This window comes from Eurytemora carolleeae, unplaced genomic scaffold, assembly GCF_000591075.1.
Source record: "Eurytemora carolleeae unplaced genomic scaffold, Eaff_2.0 scaffold492, whole genome shotgun sequence".
NCBI lineage: Eukaryota > Metazoa > Arthropoda > Copepoda > Calanoida > Temoridae > Eurytemora > Eurytemora carolleeae.
The window spans coordinates 26,300-51,866 of NW_019396593.1; the positions used below are offsets into that span (position 1 = coordinate 26,300).

Genomic DNA, 25,567 nt, shown 5'->3' on the forward strand with positions numbered 1-25,567 from the left:
GTTTAAATACCTAAAAAGTTTGAATACCTAACAAGTTTGAATAACTAAAAAGTTTGAATACACACATCCAACATCTATTTGATCTTCGTAGGGTATTTTTGTAAACTTCTTCTCATTCTCTTGAAGCTCTTTCCGAGAAGTTAGGTTTCCTTGACAACAATTTATAATAATACTATAATAATAATATATAAGATATTATTTTATTTATATCCATGGACAGGACACCCTACTTTCGTTAACCGGGGTCCGAGTATATGATTAAAAATATCAAAGACAAGGACCTATACAGTGGTAGGTGATTATACGATGAAGATTTAAATTTTGATTTATATAAAGCTGTTAAACAGCATTGATACACAAAAACATACAAATCAAGAGAAGCTGCAGTTAGTTAAAAAAGTATCTCTTTGATTACTTGAAAGCTTGTAATTTGAAAAAGCTTGTTAACAATCACAAATTAAATAAAAAAGTCGTCTTCATTGTATTTACATAATTACTTATCACTGTGGGGAGGGAATATAAAATATCTAGGACAAGGGGAGGGAATATAAAATATCTAGGACAAGAGAAGGAAATATAAAATATCTAGGACAAGGGGAGAGAAAATAGAATATCTAGAACAAGGGGAAGGAATATAAAATATCTAGGACAAGGGGAGGGAATATAGAATATCTAGGACAAGGTAAGGGAATATAAAATATCTAGGACAAGGGAAGGGAACATAGAATATCTAGGACAAGGGGAGGGAATATAGAATATCTAGGACAAGGGGAGGGAACATAGAATATCTAGGCAAGGGGATAGAAAATAGAATATCTAGGACAAGGTAAGGGAAATATAGAATATCTAGAGCAAGGTGAGGGAATATAGAATATATAGGACAAGGGGAGGGTATATAAAATATCTAGGACAAGGGGAGGAAATATTGAATATCTAGGACAAAGGGAGGGAATATAGAATATCTAGAACAAGGTGAGGGAATATGAAATATCTAGGACAAGGGGAGGGAATATAGAATATCTAGAACAAGGTGAGGGAGTATTGAATATCTAGGACAAGGTAAAGGAAAATAAAATATCTAGGACAAGGTGAGGGAAAATAAAATATCTAGGACAAGGTGAGGGAATATAGAATATCTAGGACAAGGGGAGGGAATATAGAATATCTAGGACAAGGTGAGGGAATATTGAATATCTAGGACAAGGTAAATGAAAATAAAATATCTAGGACAAGGTGAGGGAATATGAAATATCTAGGACAAGGGTAGGGAATATAGAATATCTAGGACAAGGGGAGGGAATATAGAATATCTAGAACAAGGGGAGGGAATATAAAATATCTAGGACAAGGGGAGGGAATATAGAATATCTAGGACAAGGTAAGGGAATATAAAATATCTAGGACAAGGGAAGGGAACATAGAATATCTAGGACAAGGGGAGTGAATATAAAATATCTAGGACAAGGGGAGGGAATATAGAATATCTAGGACAAGGGGAGAGAATAAAGAATATCTAGGACAAGGGGAGGGAATGTAAAATATCTAGGACAAGGGGAGGGAATATAGAATATCTAGGACAAGGGGAGGGAATATAAAATATCTAGGACAAGGGGAGGGAATATAAAATATCTAGGATAAGGGGAGGGAATGTAAAATATCTAGGACAAGGGGAGGGAATGTAAAATATCTAGGACAAGGGGAGGGAACATAAAATATCTAGGACAAAAAGTAAAAAGATAGACTTACTTCCATTTGCTGCATTGAGACAATTATATCCCCCGAATAATCCATCTAAGACGGGTTCTTCAGGGTACCGTCGTTTTTCCTGGTTAAAAACAATTATCAACTAACGCTTTATTATTTACAACTTTTTAATTATTTACAACCAACTTACAGAGAAGTTAAAGGAATTTTACTTTACCTAGGGTTCCCAACCCGTGGTTAAATGAAATCTTTAATTTCCCGAAAAGTAGTTGAACACAATTTTTATCGTCTTTTCAGATGAAAATGCGCGGATTTTTTCCTTGAAAACTTCGCAGAGCGGGTGGTTATTTTACATAACTGTTCCAAGGGAAGTTAAGTAACTTAACCTCCCGCTATGGAGGGATTCAAAGGTCGGTAATGTTGGTCAAAAGGCGGTAAAGTATTAAATTTGCTTTCAAATATTAAAAGTAGATGTAAAAACGTCCGTGGAGCTTTAAATTCTCAAAACCAAACCAGTCTCAAAACTGCCTGAGCCTATATTTTCTTAATATTCTTATTGAAAGAGTGCTCAATTGCTCAAAGTCTAGATTTTTTTATAAAATAAATTTTCACTTATTTACAAGTGCAGTAATTAGAGTATACACTCTTCTAACAGAAAATTATATTAATAAACCCACGAAAATTAGTTTACAAATTTAATGACGAATTTTCACAACAAGAATTTTCTTGCAGGGTTTCATTTGATGGTAAAACAAGCTCCAAAAAAGAGTAAAAATTCCCGGTGCAACATTTTTTCAGCGATTGAGAACATAAAAAAGGAAATAATTTCTGCTTTAATTTCGTTCTAAGCTCTAATTTTTTTTTGTATTTATCAAATGTTATTAATTTAAATTTATTTATAATTCATACCTCGTAGATTAGACTTTTATAGGTGGAAATTTCCTAAAATAAAAATGAATTTTAGTTTTGACTACTGACTAATACACAAAGCATTCAAGTAATTTCAAATTTTAACTTTGTTGAAAAATGCTATGCTTTAATCTAACCTTAAATGTTCTATAAATATATTCTATAAATATTTGTATTCTATATATGTATAGAAAATAAGGTTGTCTGGTACTAGATTGTTTGTTTATATCCAAAAAAAACGTCAAGACGGCTGAATCAATTGAGTCCAAAATTCTTGTAGTGCCTCAAATGACCCTTCAGGGGTGTATATTTCTTTAAAATCTTTACCCCACTCTCCCTCTTTTTTGAAAACCTTTTCCCCCACACGTTTAGTTTTAGATGCAACAAATTAAAAAGTTTAAAAAACCCGTGCTCGATGAAGTAATGGATTTATTCTGAACAACGTTTTGTTAATGACGTAGAAAAAACGTAACTACTGTTTTCAAAACGATCGTTTTTGAAAATGATCAATTCTTAAAATTAAAAAACGCAGAAGTGGTTTTTTCATTTTTGACCATCGTTTTCGACAACCCTTTGTTCAAGATTGCTAAAGACCATTTTCAACTAACTTGTCATTAGCGATCGTTAATGACGAAAAAGATAAAAACTTTCGCTGAAAATTTTCCTTCTTCATCTTGAAATTGAATAAATACGGTCAAAGAGAAGAAACCGTCTGAAAGAGCATCAGAACTTTAATTAAGTAGTTTATAAGGAAATTATCAAGAAGTTTTAACTACAACCACGTCTACTCTCATCAAACTCCAACTACCTAAGCTAAACTTACCAAAATTTTGTTTGACAAAATACGATTTTAGGTCGGAAATATTCTACGATATGAAGACCTAAGCAGGATGCAGGAGGACATTTATAAACTTTTTAATAAAAAAACTTGAAAAAAGGCCAAAAAACAAAAATCTATTTGGACATTTTTTTTTCTAAACCAATCGGTTTTTAATGAACGAACATTCCGTTGTTTCTTTTTTTTAAAGTTCAAAATAACCCTTTTTTATGTCCGATTCTTCATCCCCCCCCCTGGTTTTTGAAAACAAGCCAGGGGGGGTGTAATAATTAAAATATACACCCCTACCAAGCTAGGAAAGCTCTATGAAAGGTCAAAATTCAGATTTTCTAATCCCAATATCTTTGCAACCCAATGTTGTAGACCTTAGATATTTCAAACCATCAATTCTATCAATCAGTTAGTCTAAGTTTGAAATATCAAAGGTTTACACCATCAGGTTGGAAAGTCATAGAGATTAGAAAATTTGAGTTAGTGACAAAGACTCAATTCCTATGGAAAATTTGTGTGTCGGAGAACAAAGAACAACTGGTGACTTAATGAGCAAGAGCCAAAATTTAAAAATTGCTATAAAAAAAGGAGGGGCAAATCGCCCTAAGAAGCCAGTTTGTTAGAAATAACTTTATTTTACAGAAAAAATCAAACAGCAACTTACGCTAGTGAAACTCTCCATGGCAGTTTTCAACAGCTGTTCATCGTCAGAACTAAACAGGGACAGGTCTTAATAACTGTTTAGCATTAGAACTTAACAAGGATAGGTCTTAATAACTGTTTCTCATCAGAACTAAACAGGGACAGCTCTTAATAACTGTTTCTCATCAGAACTAAACAGGGACAGCTCTTAATAACTGTTTATCATCAGAACTAAACAGGGTATAGCTCCTAATAACTGTTTAGCATCAGAACTAAACAGGGTATAGCTCCAAATAACTGTTTAGCATCAGAACTAACAAGGATAGGTCTTAATAACTGTTTAGCATCAGACCCAAACAGGGATATGACTTAATTACTGTTTCTCATCAGAACTAAACAGGGATGGCTCTTATATAACTGTTAATCAAAATAAATGAACAGAGATTGATCTTAATAACTGTTTATCATCAGAAGTCTTAAACAACTCTGTTTAGCATTAGAACTAAACAGGAATAGCTCTTAATAACTGTTTATTATCAGAACTAAACATGGATATGCTCTTAATAACTGTTTATCATCAGAGCTTAACAGAGATTGATCTTAATAACTGTTTCTCATCAGAACTTAACAGGGATAGGTCTTGATAACTGTTTTTATCAGAACTTTACATGAATAGCTCTTAATAACTGTTTATTATCAGAGCTAAACAAGGACTAAATAACTGTTTATCATCAAAACTGAACAGGGATTGATCTTAATAACTGTTCATTATCAGAACTTAACAGGAATAGCTCTTAACAACTGTTTATCATCAGAACTAAACGGGAATTGATCTTAACAACTGTTAAGCATCAGAATTAAATGGGGAAAGTTTTCAACAACTGTTCATCATCAGAACTAAACAGGGATAGTCCTTAACAACTATTAAGCATCATTACTAAACAGGGATAGTCCTTAACAACTGTTTAGCACCAGAACTAAATAGGGATAGCTCTTAATAACTGTTTGTCATTAGAGCTAAACAGGGATAGCTCTTAACAACTGTTTCTCATCAGAACTAAACAGGGATAGCTCTTAAAAACTGTTTATCATCAGAGCTAATCAGGGATGAACAAATGAGAATTTTCCTTAAGTTTAGAAAAGGTTTACACCACCATGGTTCAGATTGAGAAGATTTAAATAATTAGAGTATTAAATGGAGTATGTTTTTGGCAACCAGATTAAAAGCTGTCACTGTCAGGGTATCATTGAAATTATTGTTAAGCACATAACTAAAAGATACACATATTCAACTTTAGCAGTTGCTAAAAGAAATTACCTTTTGACAATATCATTAGGGAGTGAATTCCACTCTTTTGGAGTAATTTCTCCTTTAGCGATTTTCTTCTTCATTGTTTCAATATATTTTACAAACTTGTCCTAAACACGCAACTTCTTCAGTCTTTCCTTGAAGGGACTTTAAGCTTATTTCAAGTGACCCTCCATGCAAATATGGTAATTTCTGATTCACAATGGTACCATTAAAATCAATAATGTGCAAGACATCTTTGTTTCCCTATGTTTAAAAGTATGAAACTCTGAAAATTCTATTGATTCTTGATCAGTATAGGCTTAAAAAGGTACCACTGAAAATCGGGCATTGCCATAAAGGTTCTCTTGAAATACAGTCCCTAAATAATAATGTATTATTTTGAAGCTTTGAGAATTTAGACTGAACATGTTCTAAACTTCAAAAAAAAACTATTTTCAGTTCTCTCTGAAAACAAGCAAATTCAAAGTGGCACTGTTTTTGAAAAGGATTTTCCCATAACGGTACTCTTGAACATTAGTAAAAAAAAAATATTTTCTAATTTTTCTGTCTGAAAATTGATAATTATGACTTTTGGAATTATGCTATAGAAATAATGAAGAAAATTGATAGATTTCAACAAGTTGTATCTTCCTAATTACTTCTCAAATAAAGATGAAAATGTGAATCGGATATTCCATTCTACAAACGGAGTGTTACTTCAAGTTGTTTTAAGCCAAAAAAAAACAATTTAAAATAAATTCTAAAGTTAGGCTATATTCTCTCACCGCAACATCGGTCAGACCCATCTTAACTGCAGCTTTGTGGAGAGCAAATGTAAAGCAGGCTAAAAAAATATTTTATATAGGGTGTCCTAATAAACGTGAGAATTCAGTGACTTTTATATCATCTTAGCTTCATGTTTACTTTTTCATGAACACAACTATTGCAGTGCTCCAGCTTAAACAATAATATCGAAAACGCATGGTCTTGAGATTTTAAAAATGTGGTCTATCATTATAGTATCTTCAAAATTGACGGAGATATGGCAAAATTTGTAGAAATTTCAATTTATTCAATAATTCAAAACTGTTTTAACATCGCCAATTTTTTAGATACAAGAAATATAGAAACACTTTGTGAAAAGCTCGTCAGACGTACAGCATGATTTATTTCACTTTCTTTGCTAAAGCCCATGCTTTAAATATCAGAAATCCGAGACGACTGTCGTCTCTCAATTCCCATGTTTATTGAGACACCCTGTACATGCATGGACATTATTGTTTTCGTAAGATATTGTTGTCAGTTTAAAATTTTACCTTCAGACTCATTTTCTAAGCGCTTTTCTTTTGAAGATTCTAATATTTTCTTCCTCTCCTGAAAACGAAAGGTTTTTTATAAATTAATACAAGGACATTTATCAATAGCTTTAACGGATTAGTAACCTTTTGTATAAAACATTTTTGCAAAGGTAAACATTTGTATGAAACACTTTGTTTAGGTAACATTTCATGTAGATAACATTTCGTATATAATATTTCGTATGGGTAACATTATTCATAGGCAACATTTTGTATAGATAACATTATGTATAGTACACTTTGAATAGGTAAAATTTGGTGTAAATTACATTTTCATACAGATTCATTAAAATAATTATTTAATCTGTGCAAATATCAATAAATAAATGGAGAGTTTGCAAAGAAATCTACTACTATGCAAATCTGCAAAATTACAGCATTTTCAAAACTATATCTCTAATAAGTCTTACTAAATCCTATCAGGGGTAGGAACATCACAGTGGATAACAATGATTATAAATACACATTAAATAACTCTGGAAAGACTGTCAACTATTGGACTGGTGGCCATAAAATCTGATAGATAATATAAATTGGTATAAAAGAAAATGTATTAAAAATAACATTTAGATGTTACCGATATGAAAAGTTACCTATAATAAAGTGTAATACTGTAACATGCTAATTTTTTGTACTGTAGCAAAAAAATCTCCAAATTTTTTTGCAGATTTAAATTTAAAACCAATTTAAGCAAAATAAACAGTTAACACCCCTGTGTGCTCAAAACCTTTCTTACAATTCTACATAAATTGGTCTAACTAAAGAAATGATTAAAAAATGATGTTACCTCTTTATATATTTTTACTTTTTCCATGGGATTGTTCAGAGTTCGGAATGCGCCCATGGTACAAGAAACTGAAAACGACTTGGTTAAACACAAATATTTATGAAACACAGTTTTGACCAACAATTGTCACCTGGGCAGTATCCAGTACAATTCGGTTGCTTTCCAGGGTATTTGAGTTCAGGAAAGCTCTTCACTTCTTTTTCATCTATTCCACAATGTTCTTTACAAATAGTGCAATCCTCATGACCTTCTATGACTGTTCCATTATTAAAAGATGTGTCAGAGTCTAAGTCTTCCTTGCATGTGCCTCCATTCCTTGCTGGTCTGAGCAAAATCTTCATTCTAGATCTTTTAGGCATTTCACCTCCAATTTTTGTTACAGTGTATATTATATCCGGTGAAAGAATATCTCCATCATAACCGTAGACCTTTACTTCTGGTGTAATACAAGTATAACTGCAAGGACTCCATTCTCCCCAACTTGTATAAACACAGTGTTCTGGACACCAAGGAGTTGGTATTATACCTCTAATTTTCTCCTTGTCTGGGGTTATGCAAGGCTGTTTCTGTACTTCGGCATTCTGTCTACGGTCGTAATCATTTTTCTCGTCTCGCACACATTCATTACCACCACTCTTTGGCAAGGGATTATTGCAGTAGCGATATCTCTTCATGTAAGCTTTGGTTTCAATTTTTTCCCCTTTTTGTGGCTCAGTGACACAAGATTGGGAACATTGATTCCACCCTTCCCAGTTACCCCACATACCATCTATTGGACAATCTTGCAAGAAACACTTTTGAGGATCTGAAAAGAAAAACGCAGCCCTTGGATCACTTGACGCTACGTTGCAATTATCATCGCTAACAATTGCAAATGTTCTGTCATTTTGACATTTTCTGGATCTTGTCTTACTGCCCACACCGCAAGAGGCACTGCAACTAGACCATTGGCTCCAAGGGGTTGGAGAGTAGGTGTCACAATCTCTATTTGTACACAACTCTGTTTTGGTATACAAGTCCTGATTTGTAAGTTTCTCAGGACATTCCTTGCCCCCACCTCTTGCTGGATAGCATGTCCTTGTTCTTTGTTTTGAGCCACTACCACAGGAAAGAGAGCATGCAGTCCATGCTGACCAATCTCCAAATTGAGCATCTTCAGGACAAGCATTTACATTGCAGGGTTGCTCCTCCATAGCATACTTTTCAGGCTTTTTATCCCCCTCACATCTACTTTTTTCAATGTCCAACTTAGGATCTTTAAAGCATTCCCTGGTTCTTATCTTGACACCACCACCACAGGATTTATCACATTGGCTATAATCTCCCCATTCTCCCCAGACTGCCCTTAGGACTTTGGGACAACAATACCTTACTTTCATATCCTTGCAAAATTCGGGAGGCCCATTTTCATCCTTACAGATATACCCAAATAATGGTGTAAGCTTAAATGTCTGATAAGTTTCTTTGTCCATCTTTAATTCATACCAAGGAATTTGATCCTCTACAGTAACAGCATCAACATAGTGTGGGTTTTTCTTTCCGCAGACTAGATCATACAGTTTACTTTTTTTCCTCTTGTCCATTGCTGAAATTAAAACATTTCTTTTAAGGTTTCCAATTTCACACCATTCCACGCAATACAAGAACAGTTGCGGAAATTCCGCGCAACGGAATTCCGATTGGAAACCCTAATTTCTTTGTATGAAATGAAGTGCAAGAAAACATAGGAAGACTTTAAAAACCAAAATGAATCTTTTGGTGTTGCAAAGAGGAAGCTTACTTTACACCTGGATTTAACAGCTTGGTCCTTATCCCAGCAAGCTGGGATTTTGACCTGTTAGCATAAACTGTCTGCCTTTTGTTTTTTACACTTTTTTGTTGGCATATGCATTTTATAAAAAAGTATAAAAAGACACCTTAATAATTTTATTGGTTGATAAATTATAAAAGTTACTTATATTTTATTTCTTTTCAAGTTTGCTTTTATTTGCTCTTATGAAGGTATGGAAAATGTTGACTCTGGCATTAGATATAACAAAGCAGAGCCAATAATTTGTTAACAAACGATGATAAAAGTTAAATTCTAGAGTCAGTATTTTGAAATATGTCAGACTTCTCAATTTTAGACACAGAATTTTTAAAAAACAGAATAAAAACTATGTACTAAATTAAAGCTAGGTCTAGAGAAAGTTCAACTATGTAACTTGAATCAGTGGATCAGATTTTGATGCAAGTCCTGTAGATGGAAACTCCATGACAATAGGGACAGCTATTGGATGTAGTTCAGCGACCTAGCTCAAATTCATTTACGAAAGCTACCTATTTGATCCTTAAGCTCGAATTCCCCTCCAGGGGTGTTTCCAGGGAAATCAGCATTAACCCAATCCTTCCATTCACATTCATGGAACAGGTTGGCCAAGGGGGGAGATTCTGGTACATGAAAGGTATTTTTAAAATAATTTCTTTGGCATTAGAGAGATTGTTTGTTTGTTCATCGTTTGCTTTTTTCTGATCAACATCATTCACAAAACGATGCTCATTTCAAATGACAGGTTAGATAAATTAAGGCGCTTATACTGCACAAGAGATTAAGCAATGTTGCTTAAAGAAACATGGAGAAACTATGGAAAATTAAAGAAAAAATGTCAAAAATTACACTGAAAATAATATCAAAGCATTCATAATAAAGTGAGGCTGCCTAATTATGCATTTAAGCTTAACATTTTTGGCTAGCTAAAAATCTTCATAACTTTCTATTTCAATATGATATTATAACAATAAATCGTACCTACAATGGTAGTGATAGAGTAAGTTTTAAAAACATGACTTAAAACCTAAAAAATTATTTTTAAATATTTGTTAATTCACAATTTTTTTCTTCATCAAGCTTACCTCCCAGCCATCCTTTGAATCAATTTTTTGTATGTTGAGAGAACCAGTATAGCTGCTTACTTCAATTTTATCCATCTAGCAAAAGGTATGGTGTTACTAAATTAAAACGGAACTGATTTTTTGCCCAAAACTCTTATTCTAGTTCTAATATATTTTTAACCAGATATCGTAAATATTTGATATGATTTTTACTAAATACCATGGTTGAAGAGTTCAAAAATAACAAAAGTTTTCACCATCATGTTGCAATGAGACAATTAATTAATCAATTACATTTTTCATTAGAATGTTTGGAAAACCCAATTTGCCTCTAATTGCTCTGAACATGATTTAAAGATCACAGATTTCAAATAAAGATCACAATATGTCCGGTTTATTTAAAATGCTGTACCGACTTTGAATGCTTCTTTCTTTACAATTTATATATAAACAAAATATACACTTCTTGTGAGATTATTATATAGTCCAGAGTCTAAAATTAAAGAGCGAAAAGTTAAGACTTTAATTTTAAGTTTCAGCTTGAATGCCACTTTTTACTTAATTTAAACCTGAATTTTAACACTGGGATTAAATATGTACACCATTAAATATTTTAGATTAATTAATGTTTACATGTAAACCAAAAAAATTATTGTACCTGGAAATATGTTTTATCTTCGGTTATATAAATAATTGAAAATTGAAGAAATTTAAAATAAATCCCATTAGTTGCTTAACAAGTATTAATTCCCTGAGTCCGAAACTAAAGAATGTGCCAGTTTTGAATTATAGCTGAAAAGTTCTGTAAAAAATTAATTCCATGGGTTCAAGTAAATTTCATCCCATTATCATATATTACATCATAAAAATGGTTTGAAATAATACTCAAATCTTGCAACATTTAGCAGAGAATCATCATTGAAAGATAGAAAATGATGACTGACTGCAGGGATTTCCTGGTTATATTATAACTTATGATATAATATCTGACTCAGCAATTGTGTTGAGTTAAATATTTAAGCTTTAACTTAAGCTGAAACTTATCATTTAAGCTCTACCTTTTATTTTTTTAGTCTTGGACTCTGTTCCCTAAATTTACTACCTTCATTGATTTCAACACAATAGTTTTAACTCCTCCTTTTCTGTCCACAAGAACAGCCTGAAAATTACGAAATTACCCAAAGGAATTGAGTCTTTGTCACAAACTCTGATTTTCTGTATCTTTGCAATCCAATTTCGTAGAAGTTAAATATTTCAAACTATGAATTCTGTTAGATCAAATAGCCTAAGTTTGAAATATCAAGGGTTTCCACCATTAGGTTGCCAAGATAAAAGGATTGGAAAATTTGAGTTTGTGGCAAAAACTCAATTCCTTTGTCAAACAAAGAATTTTTTTTGCTTTTTAATACTACGAATGGTTGACATCACACATAGAACCTATACAGTACACCTTTTGATTTTCTGATTTCTGATTTTCACTTTTCACCCTAATGTTCACATCATAATTTGTTTTATTTTCAACTCATGACTTGTAAGCGTATTTTCAAGTGACAATCTATGCATAGATGTCAATTTGGCCTATTCACAATCACAACGTTATCCTAGAAACTTTTACCTGCTTGATAATAATCAAGACATTTTCTTCAGTGGAAATGGGAAAGTCACTTTAGTAGATAAATCACAGTTGAAAGCAATCAGTTTTTCAAATTGTAAACATACTTAATCAGACAACGGTTATAAGGATACCGTTGTGAATCAGACGTTCCAATCTGAAACTATGCTTACTGTTCCTTTAAACCTAGTTTATTTTTAACTCTTAAGTTTGTTTATAATTACCTTGCAACTTAGATAGGTAATATTCTACTCATTAGTATGTTTTATGTTCAACTAACGAGTTAGTTTGTGTTTATTAATTGGGTTGGTTTAAGCTTATTAACTTAGTCAATTTAGGTTTAACTCATTTAAGTTACTGTTTGAGTTTTGCTCATGTTTAACTTATGAGTTAGTTGGAGTTTCTTTGAGTCTAACTTATGAGTTAGTTATTGTTTAACTTATAAGTTTATTAAATTTTGTAATTTACCTCATAGATTAATTCTTTAGTTTCCCAAGATCTGAGTAGTTCAGAGAGAGGGGAGTCCTCATTCAAATCCTTTTTATAATAGAAAAATAAAGTATATTATATAGTGTATATGTCAATAGAAAGAAAACAATTCAAATCATTTAATGATAAATTCCGATGCACCTGATATTAACAGAAGACAACTTACTATATCATTATCAAAGTTCTGTTATTTTTTTTCGGAATAAAAGCCCAGAGATACGCAATAGCAGTTGACAATAATTTATATATTTTGGCAACCCAAATAATAATAATAATGATAATAATAATAATAATAATAATAATAATAATAATAATAATAATAATAATAATAATCAAAAAAATTGTGATGATAATAAGAGTAATAATAGATTCAGATTTATATATAATCATAAATATACTATTATTATCATTCTATCATTATCAGAGTTGTGTTAAATATTTACAAAGCACAATAAAATATAAATCATAGAAGTGAAAATTGTACAAAAGGCATTTGCTTCAAAGGGAGAGAAAAAGAAAAACTTGTGCAAGTGTCAGTATCTAATTTCAAATTATTTTTTTTATTTTTTAGAATAAACTGCATACCACACTGTCCAGAATGAAAGGAGAGTCTAAAATTAAAATAAGATTTAGTTTATTTAATAAACCAGCTAACTATATCAGAAAAGTTTTCTTTCTTTTCAGAAAGCCTAAACTAAAATCTAAAATTTAGACTTGGAGAGCTGGAAATATTTAAGAAAAATGTTTAAAAACTCCCGAGTTTCTTTTTGGAGTCAATACATTTATTTTAAATCTTAAGTTTTGAAAATTAAATATTTTTATAAATAAATTAAATTATTTAAATTTAAAAAATTAAATAATATATAATGCGGAATGATTGTACAATCACAAAACCCTTCAGGCATTCCTAATTATTACAGATGACTAGAATCACTTCACATTTGTAAAATAACACATAAAATGATAAAGTACCACACAAGATTGCCGCTTTAGTGATAGTAAATTTAACCAGATACAGCCTAAAGTCAGACTGCGTCAACTTATAGTTTCACCAGCTAGCCCTCCTACAGAGCCTGGCCAACTATATTGTCCCCTGCAGTATGTCTGTCAGTGTAGATTGTGTACCAGGCGGGGCAGTACAAACTAGGACTTTAAAGGACTAGGTAGATTCAGCTCAGATTTAAATGTACATGAGTTGAGTGAAAATAAAATATCAAACAAAAGGGTTTAACATTTACTTATTACGATAATGATAATAATAATAATTTGCCAATCCGTTAAATGAACGGATTCAGATGACAGAAATTAATTTTTGACACAAAAAGCCCTTAATTAATAGGCAGAATGTGTATGTTTTTTCTTTAGGCTCTATTTCAAAAATATATTTGTGAATTAATCCCTAGATGCTTCATAGACAAATCAAGAAAGGGCAGATAGAAAGTTGCCTAAAAATTATTGACCCAGAAAAGAAATAAGATAATTTACCTTTTTTCTCATTGGAATTTCCGGTGACAGGTACAGAGGGATCTTCTAAACAGTATGAGCTGTTGACAATACTTTCTTTAATGCTTATTCTAGAGATGGGCACGTTCAAATTTTTTTCATTTTGTACGTTCATCGTTTTTACCCAACCCGCACATTTCGTTCGTTTTTTTTAATCGTTCGAAAAAATTAATTTTGTTCGTTCTCAAAATTACCATTTATTTTCCATCTATTTCGATCGTTTTCTCACTGAACTAGCGTAAAAAAACGTTTATTTAATTTAAAACTTTTGTTTTAAAAAAATTTTGATCGAAAATAAATAGTTCGTTTAGTAAAAAAGGATAGTTTTTTCATGTTCGGTCAGCCGATTTTTAATCCTTCGTTTTAAAAACTAAAATTTTTCATTTTTCTGAAAGATCCCTTAAGTCCTTACTTCTTTCGTTTTTTCTTCTAAACGAACCCTTTTCCACGAAAAATTTAGTTTGTTAAAAAACGATGCTTATCTCTACGAGTGACACTATGAGTGTCATAACAAAGGTGGATATCTCTACATAGTTTATCCGATAAATTTCTATACACAGAAAATTCTGGAATAGGAAGACGACTTTTGGATAGAAATTATGATGTTAAAAAATAAAATTTAAATGAGACACAGCAATAGTGCAGTGTGAAGAACAGGCCCATTACACTTAATAAATGACTTAGTAAGTTACTGGTGAAACTTTTCGCGTTGTAACATCAAATATACTGATTTGTTTTTCAATGTCTTCTTCCTATTCCACATTTTTGTTTGGTTCTCAATTTTATAGGGAGACTTTTGGAAATGGGGCATGTAGCGCTTATATCTGATGGTCACTTGATATTTAGTCGACACAGTTTCTTTCTTTAGTGGGGTTTTAATTCAAAACCCCTTAATTTGTTTTTTAGGGACTGTAAGTGTAATTTCAAGTGACCCTTCATGCAAAAAGGACAATGCCCGATTTACAACGATATTCTTAAAACCTTAATCTGATCAAAAATGTGGAAGACACTGTCGTTTTTCTGACTCGAAAGGTGTTTTGTTTTCAGTTTCCAGTTTTCTATTGCTTCTTATAAACGAGAAATGCGCAGAGAAACCGGAAATGAAAATAAACGGTTGAAAATAAACAGTTTAAAGCAACGCAAGTGCTGATATAGATTCGCAAAGGTAATAAAAAGTAATCTCGTATATTATTGCAAAAATAATGTTTTTGTTTTGAATATAACACGTAACACATCTCGTTCACTTTCTTGCTTGTGCTTTTTCTGAATAATCAAATAATACTAACAATAAGGATTAACTTACTCTTTATATTTTCCATTTGGTAATCTCCAGGAACTACTTGGGTCGTTGAAACAATACCAACTTCATCCTTCATTTGAGAACATTGAATATTGAAAGATATTTTTAACAATTTTTAATATTTTTAAGATATTCTGTCTGCAAGATCATTGAGATTATTTAAACAATTAAACTGAGAATCAAATAATATGAAGGATTTATGCGTAAAGAAATTGAGTCTTTGCCACACACTCAAATATTCTAATCCCTGTATCTTTGAAGCCTGGTGGTGTAAACTTTTGATATTTTACTTTACAGAATTAATAGTATGAAATATCTAAATTCCACGACATTGGGTTGCAAAAGGGATTAGAATATTATATATTGTGGCAAAAACTCAATTCCTTTACGCCCAACTATATGAAGATGTTCCGCGTATTTCAGGGCTATTTATTTATCTTCATAAAAAATAAATTTAGAAAATTTTCATTCCCGAATAAATACCTAAACTTTCAACACAAAATTTTTAACTATGCTTAGTTATTTACACATATCCCTGTAAAGCTTCAAGCGGAAAACTTTGACAGCTTGGCGACATTTTATACATTTTTTCGATGTCTTCTTATTAAACTGAATAATATCGCTGTTTTAGAGAAAATAAAATGAGGGAGAAATATTTGCCAGATGAAGTACAATTTCTCAATCCCGAAATCTTAGAAACTNGGAGCCTCCCTGCAACTTTATAAGTATTTCTACAAATATATACCCCCCGTCTTTTCCATAGAAGCGCTTACCTTAATGACGGTTGCAACAGCAGCTGTAGAACTGGTATCCCAATGTAAATATATCTAAAAACAACAGCTGTAGAACTGGTATCCCAATGCAAATATATCTAAACAGCAGCTGTAGAACTGGTATCCCAATGTATATCTAAACAGCAGCTGTAGAACTGGTATCCCAATGTAAATATATCTGAAAACAGCAGCTGTAGAACTAGTATCCCAATGTAAATATATCTAAAAATAGCAGCTGTAGAACTGGTGTCCCAATGTGAATATATCAAAAAATAGCAGCTGTAGAACTTGTATCCCAATGTGAATATATCTGAAAACCGCAGCTGTAGAACTGGTATCCCAATGTATATATATCTAAACAGCAGCTGTAGAACTGGTATCCCAATGTAAATATATCTAAAAACAGCAGCTGTAGAACTGATATCCCAATGTAAATATATCTAAAAACATCAGCTGTAGAACTTGTATCCCAAGGTAAATATATCTAAACAGCAGCTGTAGAACTGGTATCCCAATGTAAGTATATCTAAAAACAGCAACTGTAGAACTGGTATCCCAATGTAAATATATCTAAAAACAGCAACTGTAGAACTGGAATCCAAATGTAAATATATCTAAAAACAGCAGCTGTAGAACTGGTATCCCAATGTAAATATACCTAAACAGCAGCTGTAGAACTGGTATCCCTATGTAAATATATCTAAACATCAGCTGTAGAACTGGTATCCCAGTGTAAATATATCTAATCAGCAGCTGTAGAACTCAAAATTTATAGATTTTCTCAAAATTTTTTTTGAAAGTATTTAAAGTCAACATCTGAAAAGTTAAAAAAAAACTAGTAAAAACCTTTCAATGATCAAGAGCGCCATGCACTCAATCTGGCTTATACATACAGTTCCCTGAATAAAACTCTATTAAGGTCGTCGACGTAAATACCAATACAATGAAGACGACTTTCAATTTCTATTTTTAATTTTTACCAAGCTTTCTAATATCATGAGCACACACAAACATGGAAACAAAGTGAGACTGTCTATTAACAGATTCACTTTGTTTACGTACTTGTAAACTTATTATTATAGAAAGCTTGTTAGAGAACAAAACTAAACATAAAAGTCGTCTTCGTTGTATTGATATAAACGCTGACCACTGCTTGCAAGGATTCTAATAGAAGTAGAATTTACCGTAAAAGTTGAAAGAACTTTCTCCGGGGTTCTCTGTCCAGCTGGAGGAGTTATAAAGGTCAGGGTGTATTCCTTGGACTTGTTGGGTAATCTGGAAATAAGAAAACATCTTAGTTCATTTATCTTTACTTTAACTTAATCAAATTTACATTCTGTTGAAGCCAGGGATTTGAAAAAAACTCTTGAAAACTTTCGCAGATTTTTCTAAATTCAGGGATTTTTTTAAATCGCAAAGTCGTCATTTTTTATAGGCAATTTTTTTTAAATTTTGACTTTCCATAAACCTTCCCTGGGGGGTTAAGTCGTTGTCACCATATTATTTCGGTTCAGCAGTTTTGACGAATATTGGGTAAGAAAAAAAAATTAAAAAAACTCACTCTTTCATGGTAAATCTGCCATGCAATGGAGTAGAGTATCTTGTCCAGAGGCCAATATTGGGTAAGAAAAAAAATTTAAAAAACTAACTCTTTCATGGTAAATCTGCCATACAATGGAGTAGAGTATCTTGTCCAGAGGCAAATAAAAAAATTAAAAAACTCACTCTTTCATGGTAAATCTGCCATACAATGGAGTAGAGTATCTTGTCCAGAGGCAAATAACTTTCCCAACAAATTCTCCTTTATTTGCAGTTGCAAGGAAACTGCAGTAGAATATATTGGTTACAGCAGACATTTATAATATTAAAGAAACTGATAACCTGCTTCAAACTCTAATTTCGTAATCCTTATTTCTTTGCAACTAATGTAGTAGACCAAGTTTAGATTGCAAACAATTAATTCTGTTTGATCAAATATTCAAAGTTTGAAATCAGAAGGTTTACATCATCAGATTAAAAGTAAAATCAGAGTGTAAAGCAAGTATTTATATTCATTTGTATACCACCTAATCTTATTTAATTAAAAAACAACAAAAAAAACATTAATTTTTTTCAAACCCCAAACATAAGATAAGTTACGTCGAAGCAAATATAAATTCTTGGGACAGTTCTTATAATATATTTAAAATATATGAAATTTTCATTCCATGAAAAACAATGAACATATATTATTAAAAGTATAGTCAACTCTGTATCCTAGCGTATTAATATATTATCTTCTAGAATATGCAATTTCAAAATTTCAATTTCAGAAATAATCAAGAAGATCATAAAATACAATACAATCATTCCCTCAAAGGGACTAATGACTTAGATTTAAGTATACCTTTATCAGAACATTGTCCGATTGACAATGGTACCCTATTTAAATATCTCAAATATCTGAAGAACAATGAGGAATATATCTTCGTTTATCTCTCTTGCAACATGTTGAATTATGACAGTTTGTATGAATTGAAAACTATCAAATATCCGTGAGAAAAATAATAATTTCCCTTGAACAGACAAAGGTTGACAGAGCCCCTTTGTGAACGTGGGGCCCCTTTAACATAACAACAACAGTCTCTTTAATTAGAGCTGGGAATCGTTTCTTGTCAAAAAACAACATTTTTGAGAACAAACCTTTTTCGTTAACGATGGTGTCGTTAAGAAAAAAATCAATTATGGACGAACGACTTAGATCGTACAGAGATATGGAAAAAAGATAGTTTTTTAAAAACGAACGATTTAAAACGATAATTTTAAGGACGAACTATTTTTTAACGATTGAAAAAAAACTAACTAAATGCCAAATGGGTCGTTCACGAACATTGAACAAACAAAATTAAAAAAAGCCAAACATGCCGATGCCAAGCCTCTCTACCATTACTTTATCTCTTCAAAATAAACCACCACAATACAAATCATGTTTTCTAACAAAAAAATGATATATATATATATGATATATGATATATTTATATATATATAAATAGATATATAAGATTAATATATCTAATTATTATAATCAATATTATATAATTTATAATTATATATATAAAATTATAAAACTAACCTGATAACAAGTAGATTTCCCTTTTCCTCCTTTCCATCATGAATTAGGATCGAAAACTCGATCATCTAAAAGGAATTGTTCAGTTTTTTCGTTGGGATCTCCGAGGATTTAAAATAATTAATCTAAACCGTAGCGACGAAAAATTGGCTTAGATTATGGTGACAGTGAACGTATAGATGTAATTTCAAGTAACCCTCAGTTTATATTTTGTGGCATGTCTGATGCACAATGCACACTGGCACCCATTACATCTCATTTTTATCTTTAACAATTAGGTAGATATCGTCTAGCCATCTTCTCCAATGCGTCTTCTGCATAAATCCACAAATATTTATCAGAGAAACGAATATGGATTTGACAGTCATTCTTGAATCTTGATCGGACAAAAGCTTACAGGGTACCATAATAAATCGAACACCCCAAATATTGAAACGTCAATATTAATTATGTCTGCAGTCACTAAGGGTACAAGTTCATAAAAAAACTTATCTTGTCGAAATGAAAACAAAACGCTATTAGTCTTTAAAAAATCGTGTAATTTCAACGCAAAATTGCTTATTTGGCAGTCATCCACCTTTTGCAGCCAAATAACGATTTTTTGTTGTTGATGCAAGCGATTTTTTTCCGCTTATTTAGCAGCCATCCAACTTTTAATGCCAAAATTTGATTTCGAAATTTTACGACAAAATCTTACATTTGTTTCTTTATTTAACTTGTATGTTGTGATGGCAGCCCCTAGAGGTATAGTGGGGGGTAATCTGTTCTGGAAGGTTGTCACACTCATCGGTCTCCACATCGACTGTGTTCGGCAGCAATATCTAATACAGGGTGTCTCAATAAACATAGGAATTGAGAGACGACTCGAATATCGTCTTTGATTTCCGATAACTGATAAATGACATAAATTTCATCAAAAAAAAATGAGTTTTCCAAAATGTGGTCTACCTTCTTTGTATCTTTAAAATTGAAGATATTAAGCATTTTTGTTGATTTTTAAGTAACTGGAATCTGGACAAATTTCCTAATATCTCCGTCAATTTTGAAGGTAAAAAATTGGTAGACCACATTTTGTAAATCCCAAGACTTGTAGTTTCGGTGTTAAATGTTTTATCTGAATACTACAAAATCATATTTACGAAATTATCCCGCTTGGAACAAAGACGATACAGAAGTCGTCATCTAATTCCCGTGTTTACCCTGTATGTGTACATATACAGTGATATCCATAAAACTGTGGAATAAGAAGGCTTATTCTAGACTTCAGTTATGATTCTAAATAGTCCAATGAACATGAAACTATAATACGCAATTTTGCAGTCAACACAGAACCATTTCACTTAACAAAAGAGCAATCTTTGTTCATAGTTATTAGAAAAAACTACTTTAGGTAAAAAAGGACATTAGCCAAGAAACGGGCAAATATATCATACATACATCAAATGGGCGTGATAAAATATGTGGCCGGAATGATTGACCGGCCCTAGCCTGTTTTATCTGCGGTGCTCGGCTCAGATTTGAGGCTACAGAAATTAATAATTTTCTTAACCTTACTTCAGGGATCATTAGTTCCAAAACTAACACTTGGCCCATTTCTGACACTGAGTGTTAGAAATGGGCACAAATTAAACGATTGTTTTTTTAAGATCACAGTCCATTTTCAGAGTATAAGTCAATAATAAAAACGATAAACAACATTTTTTTAAACAATTTCAAACTATTTTATAAAATCAAAATTATAAAAGCAGTTATTTTCATATCAAACCCCTTGACCGTTTTCAATACAATGTCAGGTTTGCCATTTTCGAACATATCCTGAATTTGAACCATTGTTTTCCAGACAAAACCAATTTTCCCGTTTTTGAGTGAAATCCGCAATTCAAAACAAAACTCGTTTTCATAACTTACAAAATAAATCACTAAAAACAAAAATTATCTTATGAAGGCTAAAAAAAACTGCTGAATTATTTCTAAAATCTAAGTTTCCGCATTTCATTTATTATAAATAAAATAAATAATAAAGATGATTTTTCTTATTCATTTTAAACAAACAATTTTCTGCATTTCTGGTTAAATCTTTATTGTAAGAACAAAATAATATTGCTATTTTGATGATCAATGCCGTAATAATTTTAGAATCATAAAAGGACAGATTGTTTTTATTTTCTATTTTGTTTATATTTTACCTTTTCAAAATTTCTTGTTTTGTTAAGTAGGTATGTAAATGCTTGAAAATTGACATTGATATGAATTCAGGTAATTGTCTCGAAACCAGGATATGTTTCAAAAAAGCGACATGAGCTGAAATCCGGTAATTGTTTAAGAACAGGGATATGTTCGAAAATGAAATCAAGTTTCATTATAAATTGATTTTTACATTTTATTATTAGTTTTAATCTGACATTTCTTGTTTCAATATATTTTATTAGTTATTTTTATTAAATGTATGTTGTAGTTTTGTTCGATTCGGCTTAGATTTAAAGTCATATACGCTTATAAAAGATAACTTTGTGGACTTAGCCATTTCTAACACTCAGTGTTAGAAATGGGCCAGTTGTTAGTTATGGAACTAATGTCCCCTGAATTTAGTTTTTCGTGGTTTAACCATAAATCTGTGAACTACCATAGAACCAAAAAATTCATTGAATTTAGCGATTTTAGCTTAAAAAAATGCGCAAGCATATATAACTTTTGGGGGAAAATAGGATTTAAAAAAGGGGGGGGGGGGGGAACGCCCCTTACCTAGACTTGTAATCTAAACAAGTTGTATTAAGGTCATCAGCGTAAACAAAGGGTGGAGGTAGACTTTCGATAGTTTGATCTCCATTTCTGCAGGATATAGACCCTTTGCTCATCTGCAAAGTAAACCTGTTCGTCGCATATATTAATACAATGAAGACGACTTTCGATTACAATTTTGGTTTTAATCAAGCTTTTAAACAGAATAGATACACATAAAAACATGTAAACAAATAGAAGCAGTCATTTAAAAAACTTCTCTTAGATTGCTTGTAACCTTGTGATTCGGATACTGCTTGTAAACAATCAAAACTTAAATAGAACAGTCAACTTCTATGTATTGATATAATCGCCGACCACTATATGTATTTCATTTCATCAATTCTAGCTTTTTTGGATTTTTTTTTGTGCAGAATTTGGAAAATTTTAAATTCCCCCCCCCGTCCCCACCCCTCCTCAAATCTTTGAACATCAGTACCACTACCAAGGTACTAATGCAAGGAAAGTTAATTGCGGTCGCGTATACTCTGCGTACATATTGAAACCAGTTCTCTCTGGGCGGAATGTGTAAACAAGAATAGATGCATCAGTTTTCGTTCTGTATCCGAGGAGGATAAAAACATTTAATTTTGATAATTTTGAAAATTCACATAATAGTTTCTTATGACCAGAATATGTCATAGTTTATTTTTGTGAAAATGAATTCCATGTCAGGCTGTAACATCCGTCTTGAGTTTACTTTTCACTGCAGTACAAAAAAAAATTCCTTGCATTAGTATCTTGATTAGTACCACCTATAGTTAGATGGAGGCAAGGTTATAATGCAAGGAAAGTTAATTGCAGTTGCGTATACTCTGCGTACATATTGAAACCAGTTCTCTCTGGGCGGAATTTGTAAACAAGAATTTTAGTTTAGTATCCGAGAAGGTTAAAGCATTCAATTTTGATAATTTTGATAATTCACATAATAGTTTCCTATGACCAGAATATTTCATTTATTTTTTATGTGAAAGATGGATCCCATGTCAGGCTCCGAAATCCATCATGTATTTACATTACCGCCCAAAGACAGTACACTGCAGTACAAAATATGCGTAAACCTCTGAAATAAATTTCCATGCATTACAACCTTGGATGGAGGGAGGATCTTTCAAAATATAATCTCGTGGTGATTTTTTATTTAGGTTTTTTAGGTTTCAGTATTTAATCCATCCATAATTTATTTATCAAACGTTTATAAAATTAGATATTATTAAATTGTTGTATTTTTTTTTTTCAAAATTACTTTACCACAACATGTTGGGGAAAGGGAGTCCCGTCTGCGCCGTATCCCACAACTGGTACACTCGCCTCGGCTTTTATCTTAATTCAGTTCAAAATATTTATCGGTTACTAATTTTGATAACTTCTTTATATATTAACAACTCAAAAGGGAGTTATGCCTTATTGGTATAACATGAATCCTATAGAGAACAATGTTAGAATAATCCTAACATTTTTCTCTGTAATACTACACTCTCAGCTAAACTACCATAACTAGCCGGTCACTCCCTTTAAGACGAAATGATTATATAGTTATCAGATCACTCGACTCTTCCTTCTATTACAGTTATTTGATCATTAAGAAAATTGTGAAGTGTGTAGTGTGAAAGCATTTTTTTATTCAAATATTTTCTTTTTTATCAAATGGGAGTTGTGAAGAATTTAAAAATACAAGTTTTGAAAAATCATCAAAAATTATGTTTCCATCTTTAAAAATCTTTAAAAAAACATGTAAGACAAAATGAAGTATAAAAATGAGCTCTTTTCATCTACTACATAATCATGATTTAAAATCTATTAATCTTTTATATATTTACATGTTTTTAATTGAAGTTATCTTTATTTCTGAAATCAATTTGTATCAAAATACCTGTGTTATTTCTGATCCACCCTCGAACCCAGTTAAAATGACATCTTCTTGGGGGCAAATTCTTAAAGAAAAAAATTTGCAAATTTTGTTTTTTAATTTCTTGATAAAAAACCTCTGCCAAGTAAGAACCAATAAAATATCACGTTATACTATTAATAAAGGGTCCTTCACTGTACCTGAATTGTACTACTGTATCTGAAGGGTCCTACCGTACATGAAGGGTACCACTGTACCTGAAGGGTACCACTCTACCTGAATTGTATCACCGTACCTGAAGAGTACCCCTAAGCCTGAAGGGTATCACTGTACCTGAAGGGTATCACTGTACCTGAAGGGTCCCACTGTACCTGAAGGGTTCCACTGTACCTGAAGGGTACCAACTTTACCTAAAGGGTACCACTGTACCTGAATTGTACCATTGTACCTGAAGCCTGAAGGGTATCACTGTACCTGAAGGGTATCACTGTACCCGAAGAGTATCACTGTACCTGAAGGGTACCACTGTACCTGAAGGGTACCACTGTACCTGAAGGGTATCACTGTACCTTAAGGGTACCACTGTACCTGAAGGGTATCACTGTACTTGAAGGGTATCACTGTACCTGAAGGGTATCATTGTACCTAAAGGGTACCACTACACCTAAAGGGTACCACTGTACCTGAAGAAAACCACTGTACCTGAAGGGTATCACTGTACCTGAAGGGTATCAGTGTACCTGAAGGGTATCACTGTACCTAAAGGTACCTGAAGGGTACCACTGTACCTGAAGAAAATCACTGTACCTGAAGGGTATCACTGTACCTGAAGGGTACCACTGTACCTGAAGGGTACCACTGTATCTGAAGGGTATTACTGTACCTGAAGGGTATCACTGTACCTGAATTGTACCACTGCACCTGAAGAAAACCACTGTACCTGAAGGGTATCACTGTACCTAAAGGGTACCACGGTACCTGAAGGGTATCACTGTACCTGAAGGGTATCACTGTACCTGAAGGGTATCACTGTACCTGAAGGGTACCACTGTACCTGAAGGGTATCACTGTACCTGAATTGTACCACTGTACCTGAAGAAAACCACTGGACCTGAAGGGTACCACTGTACCTAAAAGGTACCACTGTAACTACAGGGTACCACTGTACCTAAAGGGTACCACTGTACCTAAAGGGTATCATTGTACCTGAATTGTACCACTGTACCTGAAGAGTACCACTAAGCCTGAAGGGTACTACTGTACCTGAACTGTACCATTGTACCTGAAGAGTACCCCTAAGCCTGAAGAGTATCACTCTAACTTAAAGGTACCACTGTACCTGAAGGATACCACTGTACCTGAAGGGTACCACTGTACCTGAAGGGTATCACTGTACCTGAATTGTACCACTGTACCTGAAGAAAACCACTGGACCTGAAGGGTACCACTGTACCTAAAAGGTACCACTGTAACTACAGGGTACCACTGTACCTAAAGGGTACCACTGTACCTAAAGGGTATCATTGTACCTGAATTGTACCACTGTACCTGAAGAGTACCACTAAGCCTGAAGGGTACTACTGTACCTGAACTGTACCATTGTACCTGAAGAGTACCCCTAAGCCTGAAGAGTATCACTCTAACTTAAAGGTACCACTGTACCTGAAGGATACCACTGTACCTGAAGGGTACCACTGTACCTGAAGGGTACCACTGTACCTGAAGGGTATCACTGTACCTGAAGGGTCNTTGTTTACATCAAA

At 32.5% G+C, this 25,567-nt stretch overlaps 1 protein-coding gene across 1 annotated transcript; it reads right to left on the bottom strand.

The window, feature by feature from the left end:
• Positions 1-27: 27 nt before the first annotated feature.
• Positions 28-24,163, bottom strand: LOC111706028 (uncharacterized). The gene is made up of 26 exons (XM_023478779.1): positions 24,157-24,163; positions 23,829-23,889; positions 23,207-23,278; positions 21,920-22,032; positions 19,875-19,998; positions 19,181-19,245; positions 17,794-17,892; positions 17,253-17,343; positions 16,069-16,122; positions 15,299-15,365; positions 13,978-14,022; positions 13,078-13,103; positions 12,472-12,540; positions 11,494-11,550; positions 10,413-10,487; positions 10,309-10,354; positions 9,840-9,950; positions 7,651-9,105; positions 7,521-7,588; positions 6,692-6,749; positions 6,161-6,219; positions 5,403-5,503; positions 4,107-4,155; positions 2,614-2,646; positions 1,747-1,825; positions 28-149 (listed from the first exon to the last, which is right to left on the bottom strand). The coding sequence occupies exons 4-26, from the start codon at positions 22,030-22,032 to the stop codon at positions 28-30; spliced, it is 3,066 nt and encodes a 1,021-aa protein (XP_023334547.1). The 5' UTR covers positions 23,207-23,278; positions 23,829-23,889; positions 24,157-24,163.
• Positions 24,164-25,567: the final 1,404 nt, after the last annotated feature.

What these genes read in the sequence shown, in the direction of transcription:
- LOC111706028 (XM_023478779.1), bottom strand. Translation starts at nt 22,032, where the DNA reads ATGAGCAAAGGGTCTATATCCTGCAGAAATGGAGATCAAACTATCGAA. An exon ending in CTGTTGCAACCGTCATTAAG is followed by an intron (nt 15,366 to 16,068) that starts GTAAGCGCTTCT and finishes TCTCAAATGAAG; the next exon opens with GATGAAGTTGGTATTGTTTC. An exon ending in CCATGGAGAGTTTCACTAGC is followed by an intron (nt 2,647 to 4,106) that starts GTAAGTTGCTGT and finishes TTTTTATTTTAG; the next exon opens with GAAATTTCCACCTATAAAAG.